Raw genomic sequence first — 13,302 nt, forward strand, 5'->3', positions numbered from 1 at the left:
AGCGTTCTTCTGCAATAAACTGTTGCAACTCCAAATAATCCAAGTACAGATATGTGAATATACAGGACAGAAGTCTTCTACAACACCAAATAGAATGTGTTGCTCTTTTCCTGATCAGTTTTGGATATGAGACAAAGTGCACTCTCTGCTCTGGGAATCCAGTTCTGTATATGCAATATAAGCATTTTAGAAGTTTCATTTAACTATCTTCAGCAAAGAGTAGATGACCACATCGCCTTAGGAAAATACAGATCAGAATAGAACATTATTGAATACTAAGTATGAACACTAAAACCAGATTTGAAGGTAGACTGTAACAATCAGGGAATATTTGAAGGTTAAAATATCCCTTTATACTTCTTGGCTTAGAATTTGTGCCTTCTTGAATACATTTAATATTTCTATAGATACATAAACAAGGGTATGCATGTGTGTGGGTATATTTTTTTTTTTATATACATACACTTACATAAATGTAAAAAAGGGGGAAATGCAAAATAGTCTTACACTTGCTCTTCATAACTTTATTTTTGTTCCTAATAAGATACACTGTCATTATACTGCTATCTGAATAAGCAGTCCAGTCGCTTTTAAATTATTAGTTAAATCAACAAGCTGCCACTGTCCTGAATGTACATTTCTAAATCATCAGTAAACCAGGAGTCTCCTTAGTACTGACTGACTGCAACCTCTCCCACATATATATCATTCATCACTATTTGTCCCCTCCATTCTACCTGATCAAATCATTGAGTAATTTTAATACTTCAGCTACATACATACATACATCCAGTCATGCAAATTATTCTTATGAGAAAGAATAATTTACTGTTATTTTTACCTAGATTTTCAAAGCTGCAATACAGGAACTCATGTGCTTGTATTTTCACACTATTTTAAATTGCTAATAAGGAATTTTAAATATTATCGAGAAAGTACAGTGCCTTTCAAAACAAACAAACAAACAAACAAAAAAGACATCAACCTTCAACCATCACATAATAAAGCTTCGTGTATCTACTTTAGCAGCTTCATGCCTCATAGGTTAAACCAACAACACGCTTTGGTTTTAAAGTGATACTTGGGGAAGTTAAAAGTTGAAACTTGCATTACATTACTGTATATAATTATTACCATGAGACGAAATGAGGAGTCTCACAGATTGGCATAAACAAATCAGACTGCAAACCACTAAGTCTTTTTTGTTCCCTACTTTAATCACAAAACCATATGATTTGAAAGAATATGGAAAACATAAACTTACGTGCTAAAAATATAATCACTTCATTCTCACACTAAACACTTCGATTAAAAGAAAATTTCACCAAGCCCTTTTGAAAAAAATTAACTTTCACTAATGCCGGCACTTTACAAAGCTGTATAATGTTCTAAAAAGCTGAATGAATACAGTAAAAGGCAGCAACACTGAACAAGAAAGAGTGATTGAGTCCAGCTAAAACAACTAAATGAATGTGTCTACAAACAAGCTGGGAGTTTGTGCTTACATTACACTTCACAAAATCAACAGACTTCAGAGAGGTATCAGACAACCAGCCAGTAGGACTCAATTCACAGAATGACAGAAAAGCTGATGTTGGGGAAAGCTCTGGAGAGCTTCTAGTTCAAACCCGTGCTCAAAGCAGAGTTGTAAAACAGCGCACTGCTCAAGAGTTGTGTCCAGCTATGTTGTATCTCCAAATTGACAGAGGTGTGGATGAAGCTTCAGATCCACTCTGGGGACCTGTTAATCTGTTTCAACACCAATTACCTAAATAGAGCAGTCCAGGCCTTCTGAGATGCTTCTGGATTAATGAGAAATTCATAAAAGAAAGTCAGAGAAAGTAGATCCATATTCTTTGGGGGAGGCAGCAATGTACTCAACTACGGGATATAAAATATCACTACATATACCCATGCATGGGTAATTGAACAGAGTAATACATGTCTACTGAAGGATAAATTTAAATGTATTCCAGGCTCTATTGTTTACTAAGTCCCCCATCAACGATAATGGAAGATACTATATAAATAGACACCTAAATGTATATCTCAATCTAGCATTCACTTTCTAACACAACAGCAATCTTGAACAACAGAGAGAAAGGACAGAAAAGGAAATATATTCAGATGAGACATACTGAGTCTCTATCATTGAAATAGTTTAGAAATACAAACTAGGTGATCTTGCAATGCCCTTTCCAGCTTTCCAGAAATCTATTTAACATTTTATATTAAAGAGATATACTTACAGCATGTGCTCCTTGTATTGTCCTTACAAGGTTGATTCCTTTCCATACATATATATCTCCATTCAGTGCACCAGAATATGTCACTTCATCCCTTGCACAAGCTAGGCACAATATAGTTTGGAGATCACCAGTTTTGCCAAAAACGCCACGTTTTGGTGTCAAGGAATTGCCACACAAGCTCCAGAACTGCAATGTTTCAAGAAAAATGCACATCAACAAAAATCTCTTGCCTGATCTTAGCTCCTATACATCTCTGGATTCAGGTTTTCACTTAATGCTTTCTCAAAGGAAACACCAATTATTTTTAAAAAGCTATTCCTATTAAGTCTTCACAGAGCCTTAAAAGTTGCTCAAATAAACTTTTGCTTATCTAAATAGATGGTCTAAGTCATAAAGCCACCATAAATATATTAAATCACTGCTGGAACAACATATTAGCTCACTGTTGGCATAACGGCCCTGTAAGATCTTGAAGTAGAAAAAAGGTCATTATTAATCAAGCCCATGGAAATCTGTAAATGATCTGCTAAATGCTACACTAAATCAAAGGCATGTGCAATCTAGCCAACACATGGAACACTTTCTTCAATAAACCATAAATACATATAAATCTAAAAATTCATTTTATGAAAAGCAAAACATTTTTCCCACTCCATGAACCTGCACATAACAGCAACACAGAACTTTCAAGCTGCCATCTACTGCTGTTATGTGGTAACACAGAAGACAGTGCATGGGAGAAGGTAATGACTTTAGGAAACATATTTGATGGCAATAAAACACTGATAATCCTGCTGACAGAATTGAGCTGTTTCTGCACAGCAGTTGGTACATGGATCAAAGAAGAGTATTTCATAGCACACTCTGCTTGAAAAAGACATGAACTGCCTGAATTATGAATCCTGTAACTGGTAGAGTGCTCAAAATGATAAAGGTAGGAATAACAGCAGGGAAAAAGGACAAGCATTTCCATTTCTCTTTCCATTGTACTCCCATGCTCTCTCACACTGTAAGACATGTTTTTTCAATTCATTCTACCTCTGAATTGTAACAATTCATTAATTGTTCAAGAATCAGAAACCTGAGTACCTGAACTCACCTTAAAAGTGCATCCTGTCTTGTGCTACTTGTGGTTTCAAACAGCATGTTTTAAGACAATCTAAATTTTAAATTCTATTACGATCATTACATACAATGCTACTGACAACCATTTCATTCCTTCCACATTTCTTCTGTCAGGGCATGAACTCTGTTGAGCAGAGATGGTCTGTTTTCTACTGTATGTATATCTTGCCTAGTGTAGTCAGGTGTGACCCATGATTGCAGTGCCTAAGAAGTAATATTACTCTTACAGAAGATCTTTTATATTATAATTAATAATTTGTAACCTCATCTAGGTGTTCCTGCTCCGGCAGGGGGATTGAGCTAGATGATCTTTCGAGGTCCCTTCCAATTCCTAATATTCTGTGATTCTGTGATAACTATATATTTATTTTAGGTTCTATTTTTATATATTTTACAGGGTATAAACTACTATAGCTTAAATATTTTATGAATTAACATTTATTTCATTACCTTGATATGTTTCACGCCACAGCTGACGAGCTTGTTTGGCTGGTACAGATCCCAAGAAATATCAAATATCTGCATAAAAAAAACCCCCAAAGATGTCAGCAGAGATCACCCTTCTAGCATGGGACAGTTAAAACATTAAAAATTTGTAGCAATTAACAGACAGTCTGAAATCCTTTAAATGGAACTATTGGAATGACATTTTATCACCTCATTCAATACTGAAACTGCAGCATATATTAGCTCTGGGTTTTTTTCACTAAAGTAATTAAATCACGTGATAAAACAACATTAAGGTTCATTTACAGACCAGAAAAATTTAAGCAATTACTTGCATCTTGATTTCCCATGTGGGGATTAGGGTCTAGGAAGTGCCTTAATTTTGCACTTCCCCTACATGCTTGCAGTCTCAACAACCCACACACAAATAAACGGTGAGTTATGCATTTTATTTTAGAAATAAATGTGCATATCTAAAATATCTTCACATATCCTAATATATATTCACGCATTATGCAAATTCAATTTCTAAAACATGAAATGTTTTTTTGTTCAGACATAGCTCTAGTATGCCTACACAGACATGGTTTAAAAAACTAAAGTTACACTGACACCAAATTCTTTAGTTACACTTACTCTGTCTGTATGACCAGGAGCCATTGACAGTAATTTCCCTTTTCTCCAGTCCCATACACAAACTGTGTTTTTAGAATCCAAACCAACTGAAACCAAGCGCTAAAAAAGTCAAAAATAAGTAAATTTTAAAATTCAGTATATTAATGAAAACCAAAGCAATCATTTTGAATTGTAACAAATTCATGACATATTTGAATTAGAATCAATAGCCACATTTTGATATAGAAAAAAGATACAGCATCTTATGCCAAAGCTTCCATAGACATAATTCTTCAGTTATAATATCATGATCATAAATATCTTCTCAGATAACAACATATTTAGGATTTAGAATGTTTAATATACATAATCATATATAGTACACATGGCAAGCAGCACTCAGGAGACATTTGCAAAAAGGAAGACTCACTGAAGTTAATGAAACTACTTGGGTTTACTTTTAATTACATTTAACTTGCAGAATTTAAGTATTTATTTCACAAGTTCAGGAGATACAAAGAAAAATATTTTCTTCAATCTTCTTGGAAACAAACAAAACATTTAAAAGCTTTAAGAATCTTTTGCTTGATTCTTCAAAACAGCTGCACCAGGGAAGGTTTAGATTGAACATTAGAAAAAAAATTCTTCACTAAAAGGGTGACCAGGTATTGGAACAGGCTGCCCAGGAAAGTAGTGGAACTGCCATCTCTTGTGTTCAAAAACCATGTAGATGAGACCCTTAGTGCATATCTTAGTGGTGGACTTGGCAGTCCTGGGGTAAAGGCTGGACTTGATGATATAAATGTCTTTCCAACCTAGTTGATTCTATATATGAGTAACTATTACTTTCCAGATTTCTTGATACAAATCATTGACCATATTAGCCAACAGTACACTTTTACTTTATTTGCTAATTAGTCAAAACATTGTTTTTCCTGTAGAAATTCTCAACAGAATGACTAACAGTATTAAAGAGCTGACAAAAGAAACTCGGTGACTTTGAGTTTTATTTTTAAAGAAAATTAAGTCTTTTTGTTCAGTTTATGCATGAATTGTGCCATCTTAATTTTGATAGATGAAATCTTTGCAAATCTTTAAGGACAAAGTTTTTCACTGTTCAGCAGTTAATAACTACACACATTAAAGACAAATTTCATTTCAATTTCTACATAGGTTATAAAACTGAGTTTGTAAAAGCAAAAGCAAACCCCAAAATTAAGCAAATTTTTTCCCAAAGACAGAAACCTATTCCCAACAACATGATTTCTTTACTGTTTGAGAAGCTCCAAAATTACAAGAAGCAAGTTAAATACAATCGTTATTCGTACTCCCTATTTATTAACGTCAACTTCAATTTTTCAGATACTGCAAAGTCCAACCTTTCTATTCCATCTTTGAAAATATTCTCAGAAGGAATATCAGTTTCAATGCCAGGTATGCTTCCAAGCAGTTCAGTTCCAGTCCTACTGCAGAATGAGAGGAGTAAATACAAACTAGTTTTATGCTTATTGCATACCCATCACAAAAAAAAATTTGGCGATGCCTTTCCACACATAAGCCAATACGACTTCTCAAAAAGGGAGATTAAATTATGTTCTTGGTTCTCCTAAGAACAAGAAAATCTTGTTACCAACCAGCAGACTTCCACAGTGGAGTAGAGCTCAGAAAAAAGCAAAAAAAATAACCCATCATGCTCATGGAAGAATGTACCATAAAGCTAGCTGAACTTCTCTCAGCACCAAGGAGACTGAAGGGTAACGTTGGTTTTAGGTGCATCAATGAATCCTCAGATTCCCCAAGACAATTAACAAAGGACAATAAATACAGAATAAATTATGCCTTCCTGAGCTAGGCAGACCAGTTGGGGGTGGGGAGGAGAGCGGGCCTGTGGCACAGCCCAACATGAAGCATTAAAAATGAACAAGTAATAGAAAAAACTTGAAAAGTGCAATGGGCTTGACCTCACTTCAGTCCACATATTCCTTCCCAGTGACTGAAGATGACCAACATTTGTGATAGTGATCATATAGAGGCCATTAATAGGAACCACATTTTTCTTGCAATTCGTCTGTGTATTGCATGTTTTTCTTGACTCTTAGGATCCAGGATACGTGACTCTGAACAACCAACCAAAATGTGGAGAGTCACCAACACATACAAAATGCGTGACAGAGAAGGGGATACTGCCTGAAGGCATTAAGGAGTCCAAGATAAGTAACATTACTTTGTGCACAAGACACACCCCTGCACCACCAGCCCAGCTATCTCCAGCCATTTAGTACAACCTCGACCTATGGCCCACAAACCGCAAGGATCTCCCTACCACCTCTTCTTTATTAAACACTCTTTTGAAGTTATACTTGCCAAATATGAGTATTTGTCAGTAATTACTAATGCCAACTTTTTTCTCCTCAACTTGAGAATAAGGAGATAAAACCTGAGCCAATACACATCCTTAAAACACCACAAAGCTACTTAACAAGATTTAACAGATAAATTTATTTGTTTGAAAAACAAAAAAAAAAGAATATTAATTACATACCTGACCATCTAAATCAAAAGCCAAGCAAGCTATACCATGCGTGTGAACATCTTTCAGAAGAGATACAGTCTGCACAGTGTACGAATCCCACACGCAGATATACGGTTCTTTTCCAACTTGACCTGTTGCCACCAACACACGTTCAGGATGCAAAGCAAGGCTGTCAAAGAAAAATACATAAAATATTTTTGAATGAAACTTTTATATTTGCCTAGATTTTTGTATTAATAGTTCTCCTTAATAATGATTTCATAATATTTTCCCACTGATACTAGATATTAACAAGTCTCTTTGTATCGCAAATTCCACAATAGCTCTAATAGTTGGTATTTAGCTATCTACAGATCTATCATCAATGGAGACATATGTATCTCCAGAACTACCTCATTCTACATACTATTTGACATCCTTTTAATGAGAGATCTTACAGCAAGACAAAGCATGACTAGCTTCAGTAGATACTATGGCTAGACTTCAGACGTCTAAACTGAAGTGAGATGAGATTATCTTCAATGTCTTAATTTTAATATCAAACAATTGTGAATAATTGATTTTGAATAATTATTAACTTTTCACATTTCTAATATTGCAGAGTACTTTCTTACAGTTGATATTTCCAAATCTTTTAAAGTTGACAGCTGATCATCACAACTGCTTCATCAAATCTGGGATGAACCTAGAAAGCAAGCTAGTCAGCAAGACAGTTTTTTGTTTTCCTTATGCAAGCAAGCAGCAAGGGAGGACATGAGGTCTGAAGATTCAGATTTTATAATACAGAAAAGTTAGAAAGAATATATTCTAATAGAAACCCTATAAAGCTACTTCATAACATTCTACACAGACTAGGTATAGCAATCCAAAATTACATAGAAGTCCCGCCATTAAGTCAGGGAGATAAAAATTTCAGAGGTTACTATTTACTTTGGCTAAAATATTTCCTCCCCTAACTAATAATATGGTAATGATCTTGAGAGACTGGTGGACAGAACCACTAACGTAAAGATTACTTGTAAAGGAGAAAGGTTGAGCACTTTGCAATGGTAAGATGACCTTACACCTGAACAGAGATTTTGGTTAATGAAATTCCAAGGATGAAGACAAGGGGAGTCTGTAAACAGAAGCAGCAAGGAGAAAGCTAACCAAGAAATCACCAGGGGAAAAAAAAAATAAGAAAAAGAAACTAAGTAAAAAGATGTACACTTTTTCTATATACAAAAGTAAGAGAAAATCATGTCAGAAGTTACTTAATATTTCATGAAGTCATACTACACTACATGATAAACTTTTGTATTTTTTTCTATTGTACTGGAGCATTTCAGTTCGTTGATATTTTTTGACAAATTCCACATGGACAACTCTGAGAGAAACCTTTAACTTCAAAGTTTCTACAAAAGGCAAAGAGCCTCTGGGCCTGTCAACTTTTTATAGGAATTCCTCCTCTTTGCTGGTCTGCATTATCCTCAGCACTGGGATCAAGCAACCAACATTTACCCTCTTCGCTTCTCTTCAACTCCAGAGTTGTTTCTCTGGTTCTTCCCTTGCTTCTTTATTTGAAAGATCAATTTCATAATTAAAAAAAAAAAAAAAGTAGAAAGGAGCTGGCAGCAAAGCTTAGCACATTTCACTGTAGTTCTGCCACCTAATCCTGACCAATACCTGCACATCTCCCAGGGCAAACACAGGCTGGTGGCATACGCATGAGGAAAAAGGAAAAGCATCTGGAAGGGGGGAAATCCTGCATTTCAAATGATCTAATTTTCACAATAACACCACAGAAAGGGAGAGATATGACCATGTGGACAATAAAGAAATTCAAGTAGAGAAAGGAAGTGAAAAGAATACACGATAGGGGGAAAAAAAAAAAAAAAAGGAAAAAAGTAAAAACACAGCAGTCTTATCACTGATTCATGACCTCTTCAATCCTGTACTTAGCTCTGCTATTAGTGCATTGTGCAGTTTCAAGCAAGTGAAAATCACCTGTCATGGTTTAAACCTTGTCCTCAAGTTAGCCAGGCAGTCTCTCTCTCACTCCCCCCCTTCTTTCCCTCCCCCTACTCCCGGAGGGTAGGGGAAGAGAATTGAAAGAATGTAACTCCCACAGGTTGAGATAAGAACAGTTTAGTAACTAAAGTACAACACAGATCACTACTGCTACCATCAATAATAATAATGATAAAGTAAATAACAAGGGAAAAGAATACAACACCTCACGACCTGTTGACCGATACCTCACCCCCACCCAGCAGTGATCCAACACTTCCAGCTAACTCCCAGTTTCCATCCTGGGCATGACGTGCTGTGGTATGGAATACCTTTTCGGCTAGTTTGGGTCAGGTGTCCTGTCTCTGCTTCCTCCCGGCTTCTCCTCCTCCCTGGCAGAGTATAAGACTCAGAAAGTCCTCAGTCAGGCTAAACATTTGTGTTATCACCTCTGTTCCCAGGCTGAAAGTCAAAAAAACAGCGCTGCACCAGCTACTAAGAAGTTAAAAAAAATGACTGCTACTGCTAAACCCAGGACACCACCCCATACTGCAGCTTTGAAAAAACACTCGGGCACCAACCAGGACACAGATACATGCAAAAGCACCTCACACCACACCTTACAAAACACTTTCCAGCAACTAAAAATTACCTTAGCATGTTTTTGATGAAAAATCAGAATAAACACAATGCATAAGAGATGGAAGGCACTACCAATGGCCAGGAAAATATTGCCTTAGCCCAAGCGTGCCAACTAATTTCACTCACAGCGCATTAGGTGAATATATACATTTCCTTTCTTTCCAATTAATAAATGGAAAATAATAACTAATAGCAATGTCATAGTATTAATGCTTTCTGTATCATTATATAAAATGCTGGCTTGAACAACTGAGTTCAAATTCTGCCTTGAGATGGGATAATGCACCATAAATTAAGATCCAAATCATAACAGACAACACTGGAGAACCCCCAATGTCCTTCCCCTTCCACTTCAGTCTCTATAGTAAACTGCTAACAACCTTTCCAGTCATTGAAAGTAGAAGAAAATTAATATATACTAAATATTTTAAAGGAGCAAGCTTTTTTAAAAAAGTCAGTATGCAGGGATTTGGGGGAAACTGAACAGCAGAACTATTGGCAGTGGCTGATGAAATACCTGAGAACACCTTTCCTCACCATTTCTTCTAGACCAAGGAGTGAAGGATAGGTTAAAGCACTGTACTTTAAGTACAAAGTGCAAGTATTTTATCCCACTGGCTACGAGGACAGATGGAAAAAGGAAGTCTGGAAAGAGGCTAGGGACTACTGATTCTAGTACCAACATTAAAAAAAAAAAAAAGGAAATGCCACACATATTCAAAGGACTTCCATCTGAACTGTGAATGATAAGATGATGCTTTTCCTTAATACTCAAGCTTTGGCCACTCTTAAAGCCGTGGGGTACTATGCAGAATTCCAGGTCTGAAATGTTAAGTCCTGACCAAAACTCGAGGATTAGACTCCAGTTTAAGCAATATGGAGACCCTTTGTAGTTCTTTAATTGGACTATGGAAAAAGGGAAATATAACCCCCATTTTCAAGAAGGGGAAAATGGATCACCCAGGGAATTACAGACCAGTCAGTCTCACCTCTGAGCCTGGCAAACTCTTGGAGCAGATTCTCCTGGAAGGCATGCTAAGGCACATGAGAAACAAGAAGGTGGTTGGTGACAGCCAGCATGGCTTCACTAAGGGGAAATCCTGCCTCAACAATTTGGTGGCCTTCTATGATGGGGCTACGGAACTAATGGACAGGGGTAGAGCAGCTGACGTCATCTACCTGGACTTGTGCAAAGCGTTCGACACCATCCCACATGATGTCCTTGTCTCTAAATTGGAGAGACATCAATTTGATAGGTAGACCACTCAGTGAATAAAGAACTGGCTGGATGGCCGCACGCAAAGAGTTATGGTCAATGGCTCGATGTTCAGCTGGAGATCAGTAACAAGTGGTGTCCCTCAGGGATCGGTGTTGGGACCGGTCTTGTTCAACATCTTTGTCGGTGACATGGACAGTGGGATTGAGTGCGCCCTCAGCAAGTTTGCCAATGACACCAAGCTGTGTGGTTCGGTTGATACGCCGGAGGGAAGAGATGCCATCCAGAGGGACCTTGACATGCTTGTGAGGTGGGCTGATGCCAACCTTATGAAGTTTAATCATGACAAGTGCAAGGTTCTACACCTGGGTCAGAGCAATCCCAGGCACAGCTACAGGTTGGGCAAAGAAGAGATTCAGAGCAGCCCTGCAGAGAAGGACTTGGGGGAGTTGGTCGATGAGAAAATGAACATGAGCCTGATTCAGTGTGCGCTTACAGCTCAGAAAGCCACCCGTATCCTGGGCTGCATCAAGAGGAGCGTGACCAGCAGGTCGAAGGAGGTGATCCTGCCCCTCTACTCTGCTCTCGCGAGACCTCACCTGGAGTATTGTGTACAGTTCTGGTGTCCTCAACATAAAAAGGACATGGAACTGTCAGAACAAGTCCAGAGAAGGGCCACAAGGATGATCAGGGGACTGGAGCACCTTCCATACGAAGATAGGCTGAGAAAGTTGGGGCTGTTCAGGCTGGAGAAGAGAAGGCTGCGTGGAGACCTCATAGCAGCCTTCCAGTAGCTGAAGGGGGCCTACAAGGATGCTGGGGAGGGACTATTCATCAGGGACTGTGGTGACAGGACAATGCATTGTAAATAGCTTCTTAGTGCAGGAAGAAAAGAAGTAACTAGAATAGACACCCAGAAATGGATAATTATAAATGTTTAGTATACAGGGACTACGCTGTAGTCCCTGCATCACTGGCATGATGCAGTTAACAGGATCAAATAATGAGTGTGAGCTGTCGCTGGATACCCCATGTAAGATCTCCAAGACACCTCTACAGAGGTGTTAATAGTGTAAAAACTATTGAAATAGCATTTGAAATAGTTGCTTAGTACCTATCCAGTCAGTTCCTGAGGACAGGCAGAAAAGCATGAGTGTGGCTCAGCTCTTAAGACAGCTTCCAGATCTGTTGATGTGGGCTCTGTGAACTTGAGTAAACTGATCTCCTCACACAGATTTTCTTGCATTTGTTCTCACAGGGAGAGGAAAGAGACTGCTTAATGGAACAAGACGCTCTGCATTCAAGAGAACTTGAGTTCTGTTTACTGCCCTGCTAATGAAAGCTGGGATGACCTATTCAGATTAGACTGCTGAAACCGTGTTTGCATCTAGCCGACACAGCTAGACAGTAAACTTGTGCTTGATTTTTTTCCTCTTCCTTGAAGGATGACTAAGCTGATGAATAAGGTAACACTTTTTGTCCAAAAAAGGAAGCAAATATTCCTAATGAGACATGTTCAGGCCTTCTTGCTTGTCTCTCGCATTTCTGACCTCAGCTTTTCAAGAACAGATGTTAGACCTAACATAGTCTCTCTGAAGAGGCAGATACTAAGGAAGATGTCCAAAAGGCAAATGTGACCATGAAACAAAGCAAGCAGGAATTTGGCTAAAAAAATGCTAAGTCGAATTAATTTTGAAATTGACTATAATATATGGTACTTCTCAGAAGAGGTCAGAAATAGAAAATTCAAAATATCCGCCTGTCACTACTGCAACAAAACGAAGTATCTGGACCTGTAGAAAACAGAGATTTCCACTGGTATCTCTGACAGGCCTTTCTCTTGATAGATATTCAAAGCAAGCTGAAATACAGTATTACAATTTTAACAGTATACTGAGAATGGATATGTTTCTCAATTTTGTGCATTCAAGCTCCTCTTTTATACCTCATAGAAAAAGTTCTTTCTCCTTTTTAAGGCAGCACGTAAGCATTCCCACCATTTTGACCAAATCCATGTACTGTACAATACCTATGTTAGATTAATGATATTCAATTTTCATTATTAGCAGCCTATGAAACAAGTATAAAAGCTGTCCATACTGTGTCTGTTTGGGATGAGACCAAAGATATGGATATGACCCTTCAATTTGTGTGAGATTTGTAGTGGCAGGTAATCCTGAAGGAGAAGAGTCTATAATAAACTACTTCATTATAACAGAAATTAAGATTTTTTTTCATCTTTACTTGGTTTGTGCTAAGCATTAACAGGCACTGATTAATACAGACAAGCTGCAGACAAGGATACAGTATTAAAGATGATGTTTCCTTAGCAACAGTATTGGATGAAAATCCAAGAATATATTCATGTGACTTCTCCTGAGCTTCATGAAACTAGGGCACCAGTAAAAATGCACAAAAGAACACTGCAGTAAAATAACAGCATCTCAGATATCTATTAATTGTTACTTCCAAGTGTGAAATCAATT

At 37.5% G+C, this 13,302-nt stretch overlaps 1 protein-coding gene across 2 annotated transcripts in view; it reads right to left on the minus strand.

Annotated features, from left to right (window-relative positions):
• Positions 1-13,302, minus strand: part of EML5 (EMAP like 5) — a gene marked incomplete at both ends in the record, with an annotated part of 106,427 nt that overhangs the window by 77,937 nt on the left and 15,188 nt on the right. For both annotated transcript variants that reach the window (XM_080617121.1, XM_080617120.1), the window contains 4 exons: positions 2,250-2,435; positions 3,825-3,893; positions 4,458-4,556; positions 6,979-7,138. In XM_080617121.1, the coding sequence (XP_080473247.1) occupies positions 2,250-2,435; positions 3,825-3,893; positions 4,458-4,556; positions 6,979-7,138 (514 nt within the window). The remainder of the gene's footprint in view (positions 1-2,249; positions 2,436-3,824; positions 3,894-4,457; positions 4,557-6,978; positions 7,139-13,302) is intronic.

The sequence above is a fragment of the Psittacula echo genome (genome assembly GCF_963264785.1).
Source record: "Psittacula echo genome assembly, chromosome: 5".
Taxonomy (NCBI): domain Eukaryota; kingdom Metazoa; phylum Chordata; class Aves; order Psittaciformes; family Psittacidae; genus Psittacula; species Psittacula echo.